Source organism: Bombus vosnesenskii, unplaced genomic scaffold, assembly GCF_011952255.1.
Source record: "Bombus vosnesenskii isolate JDL3184/JDL3185 unplaced genomic scaffold, Bvos_JDL3184-5_v1.1 scf7180000013273, whole genome shotgun sequence".
Taxonomy (NCBI): domain Eukaryota; kingdom Metazoa; phylum Arthropoda; class Insecta; order Hymenoptera; family Apidae; genus Bombus; species Bombus vosnesenskii.
This window is the reverse complement of record NW_022882931.1, coordinates 3077072-3098271: the sequence shown is the minus strand read 5'-3', so window position 1 is coordinate 3098271 and position 21200 is coordinate 3077072. Positions and strand designations below refer to the sequence as shown.

The window sequence follows — 21200 nt, the reverse complement described above, 5'->3', positions numbered from 1 at the left end:
ATAGGTAAACAACTGACAATACCAGAGGATATGCACCCCCGATACAGGTAAACCAAAGAAAATCCACGGACGGAAAGTCAGGATGTACGGACGAGACGGAGCTGTTGGTGGAGGGAACAGCTACATTCTTGAACAGTCTTCATCAGAGTGCCGTACCGTTCGTTTGAGACTCTACCATATTCAGTCTCAACAAGATCGTACAATCGTCGTGATCAGAACGTCAAACTCTTCGTGTATACTGAAAGTGCAAATAATGTATCAAACGATACTAACACTCGATATATTCAATTTACCTCTACCTTGTGTGTTAACTCATTGAAAGTTCGCGATATCAACCGATCGGTTGACCCTGACCGATCGCTATTTAGTTGAGAATTCGCAACAGCATATAAAATTTTATTTTGGCGAACAATACACAAAATAACGAAATTAGATAATCTTGCGTTAAATTAGATGAAAGTCATATTAATTAAATGTACAAAAATAAAGGTATATTCAGTTAACAGGAAAACTTCATTTATTTGAATATTTATATGTATAATGGAAGTTCATATAAGAGGACTTCGCCAATTTTCTTCATTACCTATTATTTCTCGTTCACATAGTAAGAGCTCACATTCAGATAAGTGGATTCATGCAGCAAAAGCTCAGTTGATAGAGGATTAAATAAAATTCCGTTCAAATAAATGGAGTTCAGATACAGAGTAGAATTCTAACATACTTGAAAAATCTGTATACAACCGTGTATATATGAACGTATATTTTCACGTATAATATAATATTTTGATAACATCGTAATGTGAATAGTATTCGAAATCAGATAATTCGCTCTGCTAACGAGAGATCTTCATTAATGCAAAAAAAGCGATCAATAACCGACTGCTAATTAATCCAATGCAAATCCATCTGAATGTTACATCATTAAACAGCTAGTTACACACAACAATTTCTATACGAATCCATCATATGCAATTATGCCATCGTGTTGGTATGAGGTTTGAGATGCGATCATCTCTCGCGGAATCACGAAATCTCAACGGAATCGTGCAATCGAAGAGGGCATGGAAAATACACGCCGGTTAAAAGGCTTTTCGCCCCGGGGGTACGAGACTTTCCAACTATTACCAACCATAAACGTTCGTGAAAAGGAGGATGCGCTTTTAGAGCTTGGTTCACCAGCGTAGAATCTTCGTTGGAAACGATTCCGCTGCTTCTCCACGAAAGGGTTTTAATGCATTCCCCGCTGTTTGCTTGTGAAAGAATCGAGGAATCGTAAAAGCAATTCAACGGTTAAGAAGTTTTCGGTGATCTCGTGTCGATATCTCGTAGAATTTTAGCAGATATTTTGCGAAGGAATTAATCCAATTGCGTCGGATATTTACTTTTCCAAGTCTGCCCGTACGTATCCTTTTTAGAGCAAAAACTAAGCTCGAACAATATAATATTTGCGTCTTTAATTGAAATCGAATGAAGGCTGTAATGTATAGCAATGATGAGAGAGATCTTAGAGAAGACGTAAATTTCTTCTGAGATACGTAACACTCTGATATAGTCTGATACATATAATACTATCAAACATTATTTACGCTTATACCAAAATTTATATTCAATTGATTATTTTCCAAAGCATTTGCCTACGTAAACTAAAAAAGAAAAGGTTTATCAAATTTCGGAATAGAGAAGGAGGTATATAGGTATAGATATTGGAATTTGAGCAACTTGGATTCTATTAGTCATTTATTCGGTTTGAAATATTGTTTCAAGCTTTCAGGTTTGCTCTCATTAGACAAGTTATTTGCCTTGAAGTCGTTTGAACTCAAATGACCTAGAAGTTGCTTGAGTTCAGGTGATTTGGAACGACTTGACTGATCTAAAGGAAGCTTAACTCATTACGAAGAGGCATTGAAGTACTAATCGACTTATTACTTTCACTTGCTTTCTAGATCAAAGGACACAGAACGTAAATTTAAGTTCCACGGTCTATTCTGTATCTCTAATTTCACGTAGAATAACTGATTTTATTATTTCACAGCGATAAGCCTTGATTAAAAGATTTTTGCACTGAAAATTTGCGTAAACTTCAACTTATATGTATAAGATTGCTCATGGTATTTGGAATCCTAACAATGACTCCGGTGGAAAGTTTCTCTTCATCAAGATGGAGGAGCGGAATTCTTCTTTAGCCTGCGGTGCAAAGAGTTAATATTTGGCTGGCTGGTCAAAGTTTAAGTCGTCCTGGGGCGAACTCGCCGTACATTTAAGTTTTATAAGCGCGATTCCACGACGTTGGGGAGCAGACTCGATTAGAGTTGAAGCTCTTGAAAATACATCGCGAGGGAAAGACGTGTACGAAAAGTGGCAGTTTGTACGGTGTCAGGGATAACGAAACTTTACGAACTTGCAAAAAATTCTGACACCGAGCTGTCCTATATTCTTGAAAAAGATCTTAGAATATTCGTGAGATTAAATCGTTCGACTATCAGCAAAGACTGTCCATGTCAAGCTTTTAATTAAAAATTCATTTAACGAAGACACATTCTTTGACGAAGACGTATTTCCTTCGTTTAATAATAAAACTCCTCTTAAGTCATTTAGTCATATAGAAAAGTCAAAAAAATTTAACGAAGCAGCGTAACATTTGAGTTTCTCCGAACTGAACTAAACTAATCAACTCCATTTTTCCTAAATTTCTTGATTTTACTATGTGGCTACATAATTAGTGATTAATGCCCCTATATACGATAACAACTCCCATAAGATTTAATTATTGCCAAAATATGGTACAAAAATGATAAATTTTTAAAAATGTTAAAAAATCGTCATATTGCTTTCTTCTGTTTTCCAATTTACGAAGTTGCTCAATCTAGTCTGTAGACTTGTTGAAGACTTGTTCAAGATCATTGATTTCACTCAATAACTATCCTAAGTAACTAATATAGAAATCCAGAAAATTTAATCAGACAGAAAAATTAAGGAGGCAACAGTCGTTGAATGAGAGAAACAGCGTAAAATGGCCATGTCAGGGGATTGTATCATCTGATGAAAAGGACCTTTCTCCTCTTCGACCAATTGACCGAATCTTTATTTCTACCGCGACTAAGGAAGCCCCGAAGGAAACGTCGTCTCCAGAATCCAGGGACAAAAGAGTGAACAGGAAATGGCAAAGAGATCAAATGCCGGGAGATAACAAGTAGAAAGCTGATTCGATGTACCTACACCATGTGCCTGGCCAGACAGAGACTCCAACGATATTCCCCGGGGAGACATATCCAGGCTCCTCGTCTCGTATTTCCTCGAAACGTGCACGCGAACTTTCCTCCAGTCCTTCGACGCTGATAAATAGCTCGCTGGAAAGGACAAGTTAACGCCAACCGGCTCCTTTTTCCACGGAATTCCTGTAGCGTGATCTACGCGGCCGGAATTGCGATCGAACACCTTGAAATTCACTAGAACGTTTGATGGAAGTTTCGTGTTCACGCGGAAAATCAGATATTCCACCAGTAAAACGCTATAACGTTTCGTTTCGATCAGATCGACAGAAAGATCAGATTACGTGACGTTTAAACGCCATCGTGGATCGAGATTTCCGTATGGTTTCCCGCCTTGAAACGTCGAAAAGGGGGTGCACGTTTCTTCCAGGTTGACGATGTCGAACGTTTCTTCGTGTCTTCTTTTTCTTTCAGAGAAATAAGACGATTTAACGGCCTCTTTTACTCAAGGCACGATCGTAAAGTCCGTCGTTGACTCGTTTCTATAACGTTACCTAACTGCGCCAAGATGTTTATCAAGACGCGTATTCCGGAATGAACTTACTTCCGCCAAGTTTCCAGCTGCAGCTTTCCGATGGCAAAAGTTTCTCTATACGCCAGTGAACACTGTCAATAGGGTTTCGTGTTTGTAAAAGTCTTTCAGTAAATATTCCCAACGATCCTCGCTATTGATAACGCGATAAACATTAAGCTGTTTCATTCTCTTCCGTTAATTTTTTAACTGGATATAAAAATATTTTTCGTTCGATCTTTTTAACAGGATTAAAACTGTACTGTACAAATGTCTTAAACTACCTGGCAAACGGAAACTAGGAATGGAGAGCACTCATATTCAGAAATAATAACTGGCACAAAAGATATTGATTAAATAGTTTAGAGTAATTTTTATTTCAAGAGATTCTCTGTTATCTCGACAAGAATAATTCTTCAACAACTTTTCTAATTTTATTATTCTCCATTCCATCTTTCATAAAAATAATTTTCATCGATGAATTTCTTCCTAATAATTTCTGTCCTAATTCATTGAAAATGATCTTTATTTTATAACAATTAGGATGTCACTCAGACATGGATCAAATACTATTTCATTATATCTTAACATTTTCAAATTGTACTTATTTTAACATTTTCAAAAAAATTATGAAATAAGGGAAGCCATAAATAGATAATACTATAAAGTTTGTTTCTATACAATAACACGTGAAAACGTTTGCTACAAGAATATTCACTTATCATTATAAAACCACTAAAACAGATGTGTATGTTATTGTGCAAGTACTTGAACAAAGTGTTGACACGAGGAAATTGGCAAGCAACCAGCAATCTCTTTTAAATATCGTAATATACCAAGACACGTAACAATGGAATAAATAACCTTTACAGGCTTCCGGCGTTAATTTCTCGCGACTCGACTGCAGGTAAAATATTTTTCGGACGTCAAACCAGCCAGCGTAATTACCTAGAAATGAATTTATACGACGCAAGGCGTCGCCGTGCGAAATATAAACGCTCCACCTGGATTAAACGACACGATAAACACTTTATGCTACAAGCTAATTAACGTGAATGTGACTGATTGATCGATTCAATACACCACGGCGAGATGCCGGAAATTCAATGTCCTATGTCACCGCGCGGGATCCAGATCCCACCCCCTGCGAGATTCCTGCAAATTACATTCAGTCTTGTGTACACGGTACACGAAACATCGTGTACACGGATAGCCAATATACACGCAAATAGACGAGCACACCAGCTCTGCCAATTTCTGACGGTGTATGTACCTACTTACGCGTATATCTTTACTCATCGATGAATATATGTGAATGAAAATGTAATTTATATCAATTATTTCATGAAATTGTGACGAGCTTTAGAAGTACGTAGTTTCCATTAAAACACGTAAGAAAGCATCGGTTCATACAAGGTCGAATTCTAAATCAAAGATAATTTCTCAGGAATTGAAATTTTAAAGTGCCAGTGGTCCTGATTGCGGAGTATTCATTTTTCTTGTTCGTTTAGAAGTAATTATTATCATTATTATTTATTATAAACAGAGAAAGAAGCTTTCATTAGTGTAGGAAGATAGAAACTTAATGACGGGCAATTGAAATATATTACACAAAAATTATGCATAATGTTACTGTATGTAATAGTAATCCTCAATTTTATGGTTATCGATTTCTTCGACTCGTTTTTCGATACTGACTGATAGAGATAACACGAATTCCTTCATATGGTACACATGGTATGCCGCCGGTTAGATTGAAGCACTAGATGCACATTGTAAACTACTCTTGCATAAAGATGCCGACAAATATCGTGGCTAAATGAGCGACAAACCACAGACGGTTAATGAAGACAACGATCGAAGCAAGGATAAAGCTTTCTGATAGCTTTTGTTCCGTCTTCAGCGACGATAGCTCCAGCAAAAAGGGACAATGCCACGATTACAGACTACCGACCCTTCTAGCTAATTCCGGTCGCACGTGGCTTCTAATAAAGATCTTCTATCAATTTTCTACTTCTAATTACGTCCCTGGTAACAGTATCCTTTGATGGGTTACCTAAATTCCGACAACAAATTCAAATTTTTCTCATAAAAATCATCATCAGACAAATTACTCTACTGCGATTTCTGATGAATTTTCGGAGAATGAATGTCTTAGGACACGTTTCACACTTGATAAAATTTTAATATTTAACGTAAATTAGAACTTAGAAAAATAATCATGGGTTTTTATAGTATAAATTTTAACACACCTAGCATCTTTTAGTATTTAAAGTAAATTAATTAAAAGAATTTAGTATTTAATTATGAAGTTTAAATATTATATGAATTTTATGGCAAAAATTTTAATACAATAGCATTTTATACGTTAAATATTTTTTTTGACATGTAAAATATTAATTCGCGTACTTTACTTTTTAACTGTCTCCAGTTTTAAAGCACACGCAACAACTGGCTTTTGACTGGGGATGTATGCACTACTCGATCCATTAATTCAACTTGTAACCCTACCGTTGCATCAGAAACCAAAACTGATTGCTGTTAACGAACAGGCTTTATTTGTTCGACAACTAATTAACTTAATTCATATACACGGCCGCGTTTCATTTCTACGATTTCCCTATTCTTCGTAGCCCGTTACGTTGTGGATAATTGAGTGGAGTGGTTCGTTCGGAAGACAATGATATGCACACACCACACATGGTTTAACCAATGATTAATTCGAAAGGTAAAATAGATCGCGTTACGTGAACCAAGCTGCGCATGAAACTGACACGTGCCCATTTTTATTGCCAGTACACTTTTTACGAGTCTGCGTTTTCTATAAGCTTCCGCAGCGTTTCGTCATTTTTTGACTACGGATGTGAAATATTTTGCGAAGTTTATATTTATAGCTAAATATTATCAATTAAATTTGATTTTATTATCGATTGATATTAATCACATTAAAAAAGAACTTATGATACTAATACGATTATTAATAAAAAAATCTTTGTATTTTTCGATTTTTTGATAAATGTAATAATGTATAATGTGGATGTAAAAATTGACCAAAATAATGGTCCACAGACGTGACAGATTAATGAGATTATTATTATAATATTAAATGTGTATAGTCTAACTTTTGAAATGAGATCATTTTTAAACATTTTGATAATTTTATATTGATTCTTTAAGTTTTTTTTTGAGTATCTCCCTAATACATATAAATAAGAGTGTACATGGATGCAGGCAAAATTTTATTTGAGAAAACGATATCTCACATCTCTCCAAACTAATGAAAATTTGTTTTTCTTCCCTCTTGCTTCGTTAGTTAGATAGATAGTTAGGAAGATAACAGCAATTCATTCAAAAATTGGAATGCATGTGGTGCACGTGGTATATGTCTGTTTCAGTTTCGTTGTAGTTCGCACCTTGTTATTGCGACAACACGTATCGATTCAATTTATCCACGAAATTTACGCGTCCCCGGGAATTGTCCCGAGAAATTCCTGGTTACCTCTTTCGTGTACACGTGTTCATTATTAAATTTTACTGTTAATCAAAATACGCAACTGCGAGTTTTAATTGGAAACAAAGTCGAACGATACACCATCGTTGAATTTAATTAAATTCGCATCGAATCGGCCGGAGTCTGATTATTTTCTGATCGTGACGAACGTGAATCGAAGACAAGCTACATTGTTCTTGCTATTGTGTCGTAGGAACTATCGCCTTTTGTATCATTAAACTCGAGGAACAACTCCTATAATCTTCGATAACTCGTTTAAGTCGAATAAAAAATTCGTACTTCGATCTAATAATTTTATAAATTTGCACTTCTCATACTTCCATTGACTTCGATTTGAGGAACATGAAATTATTCTCGATGTGAATTTGTTATGTAATTGACTTGAAATATAAAAAAATTGTAAAAGTACAGTAAAAAAGTAAATAAGATAAAAATTAAAAAATCAACAGAAATAGATTTATTTACCGTACAGTCCTCATATGAAAAATAAAAAATGTGACTTAACATGCCTCTCTCTTATGATCTTCATATTCAAAGTCATTTTTACTTAATCCATCAATCGGTTATATTTCCTCTAACTAGTTCTAGTTTCAATTTAAAATGGCGGTCGTTGTATAAGTTTAACAATCATATTAATTTGGTGACCGTGGCATGCAATTATGATCCGTGCAATCGACTTAAACGAGCGAACAGAAGGGTGGAGCAGGGCGGGCAGTAACAGCCGTGACTAACTGGCTTGTTCGGAATCGTACTCACCGGCAGCGATTCAGGAGTGTGGTCCAGCACATATATGTTGTTCGTGTATCCATATAACATCGTGTCCAGATCTGAAATCCAAGGAGCGAGTAGAACATTAAATTGGATCCAACCATTGACGACTGCGACTTGCGGAATACTAACGTTATGCATAGTTAGCCAGCTGCGCTACGCCCAATGTTCCAATTACGCCCGAGAGCTACCTAGAAGCTTCTTATCAAACGCGTCGTATCCCATTCCTATTCGATTCGATACAACCGAGGAAATTGAATGGTGCGATCATAAAATTGCCTGGCACGTAGGTATTGTTCCATGATTTTCCTATTTGAACGCCATAGCGATGTATCGAATGGTGATTGCAATACGGTACCGATCCATAGAATCAATGAAAATATTATACAGGGCGTTAAAAAGAAGTGGACGATATTCATAAGGTGCGAGTCAAGGTATTAGAAAGAGATATTTGGAAAGTCATTTGAACCTCATCTTTCCAAGTTATGAAGAATCTAATTTTATTCTAGAATACATTAGTAGATATGTAGATCAATGAACTTAACTTCTGAATTCACATTATGTATATGTCACCCACTTTTTTAACATCCTATATATATATTTCTTCCTTTCTCTCATCGATATTTCTTTCATCGGTGCAGCAGAAGATAGAAAAAATGTTCGATTGATTTAAAACGCAGGCAAGTTGGCAGGCTGTTAAGTTTGGTCGTTGCATAACGAAGATGAAACTAATTTCACGTTTGGTGCGGCAGTTAGTTATGCAGGGTCTTAACTCCAACATTAATGCGACTTTTTTAAAGACTTTAACGAACTTTCTTGCGGTAGTCGCTTAGGCAGCAGGAACGTTTATTGATGGGAAAATGATTAGGTGTGGACCGTGGATTTTGATAAAACTTCGGCGAGATCGATCGAGCTTGAAATGCCATTTTAAAAAATTAGTCTATGAGTCTGCCGATAAAAGCTGAAAAAATATTTAAGAACATTTATATTTAATTTAATATGTAATATTAATAAGAACAAATATTTAGAATAGCTAATTTATCTATATTCAAGTCATTTGAAATCACTTTATACAATTTTATTTGACTTGAAAGAGAATATTTCAAGTCTCAAACTCCGAGTAGAACTGCGATTCTTTCAACTGTAACTTGAATAAAATAATAATTATCGAATAATGTAGCTTTATTGCTGTTTCTGTGAAGTATTGATTGTCTAATTCGTATTAATATTTAGCACATACCATATTGGATATGACGTGGAGTTTTCCACTAGAATCCATTTGTTTTTCATTGTACCTGAAACTTAATTTCTTAACTTTGAGAGGTCGAATGAGTCTTCAAGAATTCGATTAAGATATGAAGTATAGAATCAAAGATACCATAGACTCTAAAGAAATGAAAAAATAAATATATATCTTAAATCATAGGCAACAGAAAAGAGAAAAATTATTCAGTATCAACTAAACTTGAACGAACACAAACATGAAATCCTGTTACTTTAATTCGCACACACGACTTAAACAAGGCTTAAGAAATTCGTTTAAGACACGAAACGTAAAATCAATGGTACGAGAGACATTAAAAAGGAAAGTACATATATATATATATTCTAAAGTACATCAAGCAATCTAGAACGCGAAATCTATTCTGTATCAATACTTGGAGAATATACGATCCTAATGCCTCTTAAGGAATACTTGCAAACACCGATATATCACGTGGAATCCAGAAACGAGGGCGATCTATGCGTTAAAATCTCAGACTGAGCTCAGAGAACGGAACAATTTTTCAGAATTATTACCCAGGCTATGCGGCCGTCTGTCGATGAACGAGAGCCACTTCGGCCTCGATCCCGATTCATTTCCATGCGAAAGATCTTTCGTCCCACTCGTCCCGACCGCGTTATACTCGTCACGCACACGTCGGGATAGATATTCGTTGGAGGAATCAATCGGATTCGAAGGCCACACGGCCATCGTTGGTATATCGGCCGATATTTCGTTCATTGTTCACGCTTAGAAGAGACACGCGGTTTTCATTGTGGCACGCCGGTCATTTGCCACGAGCATCGGGACTTTTCTGAACGAGAAGCTCGTATTTTACAACGTCACGGTTGATGGCTTTTATGGATATTCGATGGATATGAATTCGATTCAAAATCTATCACGTTTAATAAAAATAGTTACAAAATTCGTTGATATCTGGTAGGAGAGACACGGTGCAATACTTGTTAAGTACGGTTTCATATATTAGTTTAATAATATTTCTAAATCGTAGTCTTAGTAACGTTATTTAAATGGTATTCCAGTTGTCTGATCAGGTATTGCGTTGTTCTACCTGCGCGACGAATTATAATGTACAAACTGTCTTGATAAATAACATGATCCTGTTCTGTTTGAACAGTCGCAGTCCTATTTCACTTCCGCTATCATATGTCACATATACCGTAATAAAACTACAATATTTGAGGGCAGTTAATTCATGAATCATTATTAACTTAAATTTCTCCGATCTCTCACGAATATTATCAATTAAGATATAATATGAGAACATTAACAAATATTTACCATCATATAGTACATTTGCTAAATTACATTATAAACCTGAGCTACTATCAATTGGAACAAAAATTGATATACGTATATATGTGATAATAAATATTTACAATTTCTCATTATTTTTACTCGCTAACAAGCAGAAGTTCCATCAATTGTTTATAATTACGACTAATTAACGAAGAATTAATATGACGTCAATAATAAACATTGACGATCTAATTCCTGCATCGTCATACTCTCTCCCATTTGTCCTCGTTCACAGTATGACGTCAGTAAGATGTGATTAATCAACAATTCACCATCAGAAATTTTCACGCATCGGTGAATCACGATGTTTCTAAATTTCCATTAATCAAATCGCTCAAATAGCGCATGGCACAGCGAGTCGCGTTTCGAGAAAAGGAAAACACAGAGGCCGGGTAATTATTGTTGCTGTTTTCCACGATTAAACGAGCAATTCCTGCGGTACAATTGAAATTTTTCGGTGGCGCGGTTCACGTTACGGAGGACCAGTTTCCGGTTAGCTAATTCCGGCTGTAGCTTTTGACCAAATCTGGGACAATCGAGTCGGAAATAACGAATGAATTTATCCTGGCGACTGTTCTGCGCCAATGGCCTCCGCCGAATGCACGCGTACACACTACGTAACGTTATTACTCATCTCCTCTCTTTTTCTCTTTCTCCGTTTATGGTTTGCGTGTGTAGCATCCGTTTCATCTGCATGACGAACGTTAATTATCGTTCGGATCCTGGCGGTTTTCGTTTTAATTTCGTTCTCGAAACGCTGCAACCACTATCCAAACTCGATATGATACATCACCAAACGAAGTAGTCGAGTGTGGGATTACTGTGAACGAAATTTTCGACAAAGTCGAGATAGAGATCGGAGGATCGAACGCGCAACTGATAAGAAATTTTGAAGAAAATTGGAGTTGATTTTGAAGATTGTATGATTATCATTGACTGTGAGAGAGTTTGGTTTCTTTGAACTTTGTAATGAAGATTTCAAATAAGAACTTAAACAAAATTATGGTCTCTGATTCATGTGTGGTTTATAAAGAAGATGGAAGAAGACTGACACTTTATTTTGTAAATTTAATGATAGCCATTGGCAATGAAAAAGAAATTTGGAAGTTACTTCGAATTTTGCAAACTTTAAACAAAATTTGAATATGTGATCATTAAGGAACTTGGAATAAGATCGAGCGTCGATTTTGCAGATAGAATAATAATCATTGGCAATGAATAACATAGTCACTGGTCCTGAGAAAATTAAAGCGAAAATGATAGCGAAAATGTGCAAAGCTGGTGAAGTTTGAAACGGGCGAAAATGATCATTGAACTGCAAGAGATAGAAAATTCGAAGAGTAATTTAATATAAATGTGGAGGAATCCAGCGCAAATCATGTGTGATCGTCGTATAAAGAATGTTTCTTTCACTGATCCGACTTAATGAAGAAGATAGCGACAGAAAATATTTTTCAATGATGCGTGATGATACACTGAGTAGTTTCTTTTGACAGAAAGCGTACCGTTCGACTAAAAGGATTTGTGAACCCAGAAAACCAACGATGATAGATGTAACATTCGAGTTCAGTCACCGAACGAGCTAGTACGGAATGCGAATGCATCGCAGGAACTTGTAGCGATGCTGAGCCAAGCTTGATATATCTTCCCGTATTAGAGGACGAATATATTCGGGCAAAGTCTTTCCTCTATTCAGCTGTACGTGTTAGACGTTATTTTATCTAACGCAAACATATATTCCCTGCTAAGAAATCGGCTTTAAACGATATAATACAGCCAATACAAATCCTCTTTTATATTTTCCGTTCGATAACCGAGGCTTTATTTCACGTTATATCTTCCATTTTGATTCGGAATTTTACGGAGATAAAAATATAAGATGTTTTACTACTATTGGTAAAAAAGCTACCTTTAGTCATTAATTCACGAAATATTATTGAATCTTTTGATTAAGATAAAAGGAATATGATTGGAAGAGATAATCTTTCTGTGTAAAAATGTAAGAGATAATCGTCAATATAAATGGATGCTATAGATTAGACATGGCTACTTGTTTACTTATTGTTATATTTTCGTTGCACCGATATTTTTTAATAATAATTGAAATTTATTTCGGATAATAAACCTATGCTACCATGAATGCGAAAGCTTACGTTAAATATAAATTAAGGATACACATTAAATCTTTGAATGAAATCCAGAGAAACATCCAGAATTTCAGAAGCAAATCTTCAGTAGAAAAGAATATCATTAGCCAGACGTTATTCTACGTATTTATTCAGCATTGTATTTTCGTTATTATAGTTTTTTAATAACATTTTAAGCAGAAAACATACTGATATCTTTCGTCTCGTAAAGACGCAAACATGTCGCGTTGAGATAGTCATAAAAAATTTCAACGCATACCGATGTGTCACGATTTTTCTTCTCACGTGCTCCACGTATTATTTCTTAGTTTTCCTTTTTATTTGTCTTACCTTCTCCGTGAACATTCATCTTCGTCGGTGTGTTTCACGTTCCAACGGAAGCCGTACTATGCGTTATCCAGCGGCGCATAAAGAAAACGTGTACTCACTCTACGAGGATTTATTGCTAATTACTTTTCTATGCTGACCTATTCGCCTCATCCTCCATCTTCCGTTTTGGTGGATTTATGGCCATTATTTTTCCCCCTCTCTGACGACCGCCGCGGCGAAAATGTATGCAGGCGTTCGAACAATCGCGATATGACGCGAAAATGAGATTTATTGTCTGGAATCGTTACACGCTGGGACATTTATGCTTTTGTAAGAGCGTGATAAAAGGTATGAACGATACAGTGAAGCGTGCAAAATGAGTTACCGCAACAAATCTGTTCTATCGGTTTACTATCAATACACATGATCAAATTCAAAATTCTGTCAATTAGTTTCATAATCAAATTCTTATTCATTTTCGTTGACATTATAGCAATTTTTATTTATAGCATTATTACAAGGGTGGAAAGATAGAGGTATGAATATTCAATACCAGTATGAATATTCAAATTTCATTACTGAAATAAAATAATCGTTAGTTATTTTTATACTTGCAGTAAAGCTCATTTAATTTATTGCAGAAATCATCCTCTAAGGATACGTCGGTATATCACGATTCTTCATCTCCTCCTTCTTCCACTCCAGTCTTCGAGCTTCTTCAAATGTCTTATTAGTATTGTTACTGACATGAACAATTTCGTTCCCACTTTATGCACTTCTGATACACGAAGATAGAGCAACATATAGGCACTGCAATTAGCAAACATAATCAGCAGTAAATGGATTTTCGAAGCCACGGTAATTGGCCACGTGGTTACGTCTTGATTGCAAGCCAATTACGATGTATCAAGCCCCGTAAATTGTTCGAAGACGCGATCCAAGAGGAGACGAATTAATATTATAACAACGTCCCCGATGTGAAGTATTCGGCCACGATGATGGAACGTCGTGGAACCCGTTTAATGCCTCGCAAGCATCCGCTCCACTGATCCGCAAATTCGTCCAATTATTCGCGGTTCTAACAGTAACGAACCGCTGGCCATAATTGCAAGCCTTGTCGTCGCACCTTGCTAATAGCAATCACACTGCTCGTTCGTGGATAATTTATCGCCGTTGGTACGTACTGACGACCACTAAAACCCCGTTCGATTTTCCCTGTGTTCGTGCGAAAACTTCGTTCGACAGCGGTCTCAACGAACCTGGAAACGGACCACATTTCATTCATCGATAGATTGAAACGTTTACTTGTTCCATTTTATCTTTGGTCCATGAGAAAGTTTGTTTAGATGCTTTGAAATGTCGTTGGTAGATCGTTAGAATCGCGTAAACGGCGTATAGAGAATTCATCGAACTGCAGAGGCTGCTTACGTCATTCGTGCAAACAATACATGCGTTTACTTTGCGAGCCGCTAGTTTCGGAACCCGCTTGTAATTTCCCGTGTAGATGCAAATTTTATGCATTTGTCAGAGTTCCTTAAGTTTCGCGTCTGCATGTTAATTGGTTTTGCTTCATCCGGCTGCAGAGAACTTCGCGGCGGCATTCGGGAACGTTGAAACTTTTTTCTTGTCCCTGGCCACTGGCTTCCTTTCTTTCTTTTTTCGAACTAGCCGCCGTCACTCGAACAGGACAAACAAACTTCTTAATGCGATTCATGGACGAAAGATTTTAGGAAGCGTCGGAGATAATTGGCTTTTCTTCACTTTTTTTCCCTGTACGCGCGTCGAGTTTAGAACTTCCTGATGTTTCCGCTTACTACGGTCTTTTCCTTACTCGTAGAGGAGACTCGCCGCAAAAAGCTCGTAAACTGTTGTTCGCGTTAAAAGAAATTTGTTTCCTCCTTTAATGGGAGTTTATGCGAGCAGGAAGTTCTTATTACAGTAGGTTTCATCAGTTGTACCTTGATAAAATCTTTTACGTCCACCCCCTGCCTGCTTTATTAGAACATTAACGCGGTTGGTTAATTAACGTTAACTAACGATAACCCGAACGCTATCAACGAAATTAATCAATCTGGAAATTGGCTGTCGCCTATCTTCCCTTTCTAGTCACTGCGTTTCACGTAGATTACCGCATTTCCACAGAGTAGGAATGTAGACAAACAAAGGACATAAACAAACAAGCTGTGAATGTAAATAAACGAAGAGTATAAATAGAAGATATGAGTTACAACTTCGTTGTAAAATACAAGTTTTCAGTTTTAATTATGAAGTACGCGAGTATGTGATTCAATGTACATGGGTACGTATATACACGTATGTACATTTTTAACTTATTTACCTTTCATCTTTAAAATTTTCCAGGTTTGATTGAATATCTTCTATTAATCAATTATCGTTATCAGAACAAAATGTCAAATCATCAGGCGAACTATTCATGGAATGACCAACTTTCTTTGGCTCAAACTCACTTGAAATTAATACTTTCCCTTTCGCCGCTTACAATGATAATTGCATAATAATGAAATGATAATTGCTGTCGCAGTTGTCAGCGTCAACATTGTCAATTTTATTTGAAACTCTGTTCCCTTTTTTATATATTATCTTCATATCTCCATCATCACTTGGTACTTCAAATAAATCGCTCGTTAATATTCCTGTAATATCGTTAATTGTCGTATCACTGATAGTATGAAGATCACAAGAGAAAACATGGTACATTTATTTTTATCGATTTTTGGATTTTAATGTCATTTTACAATTAAACAGGAGGATTTTAATGTGACATAAGTAAAAACGAAAATCATTTGTTAATTCCGAAGATGTATATTTTTTTAAAATTTATGATAATTGACCATGTTAAATTAGACAAGTAGATAAAAAGATTCCATCTTTAAAAACATACGATACATCTAAATCTGTATCAAATTTACAGAATACATTACACGAGATCAATAACTACGCAAACACAATAAAAAATCGTATATCAAGACATTTATAATTTAAGTTCCAACTGTTCTCAATTGCCAAGCACAAAATGCAAAATATCACGTCAATACCCTTGCCTTTCTCATTATCCCTCTATAAAGCGTTAACGCCCATACATTTTCTCATAAGAGATGCAAGATACGTCGAATACACGAGGTACAATACACGTAAACATCGGATGGTCCGCAGTTAGCGTGACTCGCATTCTAACGAAGCGTGGGTCGAGGAAATCAGGCTTGTCATTGATGCGTACGTCGCCTAGTCGACGCAATTTCCATGCAATCAAATGGCAAACAGTGCAACGCCACGACGTCACCGTGGTTCGTACGTTGGCGGGTCGTTTCCGCGAGCCGTGTAGTTCCATATGCAAATTGCACGCTACGACCTAACACGTCGTGGCAGTGAAATCGAATCAATATTGCATTAGGAAGATCGGATCCTACCACGATCCGAGCATGGTCACCCATTGAATAAATTATGCCGAAACACAGGTCACAGGTCTCAGCTCTTGATAAACGCGGCTCGAGCATAATGTCGCCAGACAGGTTAGCCTAAAATTTTGTATGATTTTGCCTTTACCGTTCACCACGAATATTTCATTCGAGCAACTTGGACGACGAGCTACTCTCCTCATCCTGGATTTAAAAGACGTAATCTCTGGCCGCGAAATTTGATATTCATTTAAGAGCACAAGATATTGATTTTCGGTAAATTGGTAGATTAATCTGCGGCACGATGATGGATATTAATCGACGTTTAGATGAATAAGTGATTCTGAAAAGCTTCTTCAGAGTTTCGCGAAACTTGTTACAGCTTAACGTCTGTTAATGCGCTCGATATTGGGAATATTTAATCACCAAATCCTCATGTACATGTAAGGATCATTTTATATCTATACTTTCGCATCTATATTTTATGTTTAGATAATATGTTATCAATATCTTCGTTGTTCACATTATTAAGTTCTATCGTAAAATTGATATATGCAATTTTTAGTCAATCGCATTTGTTACTTTTTGATTAGTTGATATTAACGTGCGACCATTTGGCATTCGAAACGACAATGATTAGTTTCCTAAAACTGAAAATATTGAAGGACTTGAACATCTTCGTGTTTTATGTGAGGTATATTAAGAATAACTTATGTCAAGTAGATTATATTATGTCTGCTGTTAGATGATAGAAAATGTTTTGTCGAGTTAATAGGAAGTATCCAAATAAGGACAAACGTAATTTTCTTAAACAGACGTAACTTTCCACGAGTTTGCCCGATTTCCTGTTTACAGACACCTGCTAGTTTGCCGAGTTAAGAACACGCGGAACTTTCGTTCTATCTAAATAATTATCCATTTCTAGCTATAATCCTGGAGTTCTATCCTGATTCAACCGAAGATAGTTCTATTTCAATTTATTCGCCGCAAGGGAAATATCAAAGCCGCTGGTAACCGCGTAGTTATTCGCTCGAGTAAATCATATACGCTTCGTGTTCATGCGATAAACACAATTTCATAGTTGGAGTACTGATTACAAAAAGGTGAATGAAGCATAGTGTTCTAGCTACAGTTTACCAAATTTTTTTACATATATCATCGCGCAGAACTAGGTAAATATGTGGACACTTATTTATGTTTGTAGAATTATGTTCGTAGAATATTATGACATAATGCAATTCATTTTTGGAAATTATAACAAAAACATTGTTATCTGTAAGTGTCGCATATTATAGGCAATTTCGCTATTTAGGAAGTTCATTACCTTCAGCTCATTTGACTGTCAAATTAATAGGAAGCCAACATTTGAACGAATTTTATATGACATATTGTTGGTTTCACAACATTTAGCATAGTTCATATATAGCACACGTGTAGCGCAAACATAGCTATTAATTTTTACATTTTATTAATACTCAAGTATCGTTAATACAAACTGATTAAAGTATCAATATATTTACAAGTAGCAAGAAAATACTAAGTAATTTGTGTAATATCGTGATATAATGTGTTTACAAAGAGTGGACAATAGAGATGTTAATCAGACAGAAAAAGACGATTGTTGTTCAACCTGAACTATTCACGCCAAACGCACAGAAAACAGCGCAATTCACACTCTCTCGGCAACGCCACTCGCAACCTCTGTCTCCGCTCGACTCGCACTCTGCTTTTCGACTCGCACTCTGCTTTTCGACTAACGCTCTGGCCGTTGCCGCATTCCGTTGTCTTTTTCCTAGGCCCACCGCACACGTGTTCTGCAAGCGCTCGTGGCCAGGGTCACGTAGGTCTTTTCCACGAAACTATGCACTTGAAAAGACCGATGACACATTGATGGGCCCGACGGCGCCTCGGCTCTCGCGACATTGTTCATAGTTCGCCCGATATTTCTTAGGCCTTTCGTCCACGATACTACATTTGTAACCAGAAATTACACTTTCATCCTTGTCAAATATATTAATCTCCATTCGAATATTTATTATCAAAGATTTTGACAGACGAACAAGAAAAATGAAAAATATATGAGGAGTACAAAGACTCGTCTTCATGGTCCATTATACGATCGTAACTCAAAAGTGAGCTTCAGAGTCTGAGATTGATTTTGTCGGGGGCAACAGAGCGTGGCAAGTTGTGGCGTTTGATATCGAGGGAAAGGATAGGTCAAGGGGCGACGTCACCCGAGATTTTTCGATAGTTTGAAACGTAGATGCACATTATACCTGATATTCCCGATATTAAAAGATACAGAATAGTTCCCAGTTTCCCCTTCATAACTCATGCAAACCATGATCCGGATGAGCATTAACGCTTTGGAGATCGCAATCTTTTAATAATGAATGCAATATACATATAACAATACAAATGATCAAAGGTCAGGCATAATTTCTCAATGAGATATGTAGTTCAATTTATAATAGCATTCTATGCTCCAATAACGATAACAGAAAAATGATAAAAACTCAGCAGTCGTTCTAAAAAGTTACATCTTTCTGTCACATTCGCCCTTAATCTTTGAAGGAAAAGATTCTTCTTGTACAATTTTTTGAATGACACTTAGATTTCCTTCTATTCAAGGTTAAAAATTAAATTTTCCTCATCTATTCTCCATGCTGCCCATCAAAGAATGTTCTGCCTAATTTTCTCTTCAATTTAGATCGACCCTGTCCCTCATCCATCACTCTGACAGCACATTGAGATAAATTATTCCTAACGTTAAAACGATCAAACTAGTCGAATAATAGGCGTTCAAGGATCGAGTAATAACTCGAACTAGCGTTGCAGCTCCCGATCGTTCCGAACTTGGTTGAATGAATGAAGCCAGTTACGCCATTTCACACTGATAGAAGCGATGGATTAGGGTCGGTGAAATCAAGCGAGCTTCTCGAATAGCACGAAGCTCGTTTCGGTTTGAGGGCAAATACACGGAGGGCCACTTGACTAACGCTAAATAATTCATAGAACACTGCTCGAATCGTCTATATATGCCGGCACGGTGGCAATAGCCATTGGACCGTTCATCAGCGAGTATTGATTGAGTTTTGAGCTTTCCCTTCCCGATTTCCTTCTCGCGCTTACTCTCGCAACTTCCTCGATGCAATTAGTTCGACGTATGACATTTACCAATCACAAACGGAAGCTTCTAGGATTTCTCTGCTAGCGAAGTACTGCGGGACGCAGACGTGGTTAGCATATCCTGATGAATCATTCATAGTTTACTCGATGTCGTCCTACTCTCCTTCTGTGGATCTTCAGAAACATACAACCAGAATCGTTTCTGGTCTCACTTGAACGTTCTTCCTGGATAAGGCGAATCGGTTTCGCATAAAAGAAGATAAATATCAAGCACTTCTTTCTTCAAACTCCGAGTACACCTATATTTCAGTACTTATTTCGTATTCCTGCGGGATCATGGTTCTTAACATGGCAAGATTTATATCTTTGCCTTGGTACGCATTTATCAAACTGGATAAAATATGTACCACGTGGCAAGTTTACGAAAATTTTCGAGGGAGAAACGAACGATCCCCAGGCTTTTTTCCTAAGAGTACAAGCTACCAAAGTTGTACACACCCCAGTGTATCTGTCAGAGGCTACAAGAAGCGCATTATTCGCTGGGTAGCGCGCCGAGTGAACGCTCTCTCTGGATCAACTAGAACGCTACTCCAGTTATTAGAATGCGTGCCATAAATCTCCGTCGGCAATAAGGCTGGCAGTTGACGTAATAAGCTCTTAAGCGGCGCAATTGTACTTCCCCGTGGTCGATCTTTCATTAATGAGGTCAACATTCCAGTCCTTTCTCCCCGAACGCTGCGCAACCGCATGTTCTCCTAACTTCTCTCTTTTCATTGGACTCTTCTAGTGGTTTTCATCTTTCGCTGACGTCTGTCAAGCAATAATGGCCAGATAATGACGAAAATTAGGAAGAAGCGGAAAATGTAAGAAACGAGAAATTGTGTCTCTTTGTTATTCCTTTCTTCATGATGGACACGACGTTGCTGGTTTCAAACCGCGAAACAAGGCGAAAGTTCAAGAAGTAGTCCTTAGAAAGCTGCCGGCGTGCTCTTAACAAAGCGGCCTCGCTTTCTTGTTGCAAGCTTCATGAGTCATCCAAGTGTCGCCTAATTGGATTCTGTTATCGCGTTCCTTTGCTCCCTAGGAAATGTGGTTTTCTTGCATCAACATGAAAATCAATAACGTGTGATAAATCACGTTTTGATAATGTCTCCTTATCTGGTTCTAATTGAAGAGGATTTTATCAGATTTACAAAGATCCTTTTGTTTATACATCTTCCTAATTTTGATGCTAATATTTGGTGGGTTTTGACGTAAGAGTAGTCGTAGTTTTCTTTGAATTATTACATCGAGAATACTGGAACTATTCGCAAGCAAAGTTACGCTAATCAAGTTGTCCAACCAGCTTCACTTTCGAATCTTTTCGTGCAGAACATCGTTCCGGCCCTTAACTAAATTTATGGATCGATGACCGCCGACATAGTCCAAAATTGGGAAACTTACCCTGCAGCTCTCGAGCTGAAGGGTGTGTGAGTTTAGACACGTTTCAAGAGATGACATACATCACCAATAGGATTATTTAATTAATTATAAGTTAGATCAGTTTTGCTCTTAAT

The 21200-nt window shown here is 36.9% G+C and overlaps 1 protein-coding gene across 1 annotated transcript in view; it reads right to left on the bottom strand.

Annotated features, from left to right (window-relative positions):
• Positions 1 to 21200, bottom strand: part of LOC117231618 — a 137476-nt gene that overhangs the window by 8052 nt on the left and 108224 nt on the right. Inside the window, exon 5 of the mRNA XM_033490218.1 lies at positions 8048 to 8118. Coding sequence (XP_033346109.1) covers positions 8048 to 8118 — 71 coding nt within the window. The remainder of the gene's footprint in view (positions 1 to 8047; positions 8119 to 21200) is intronic.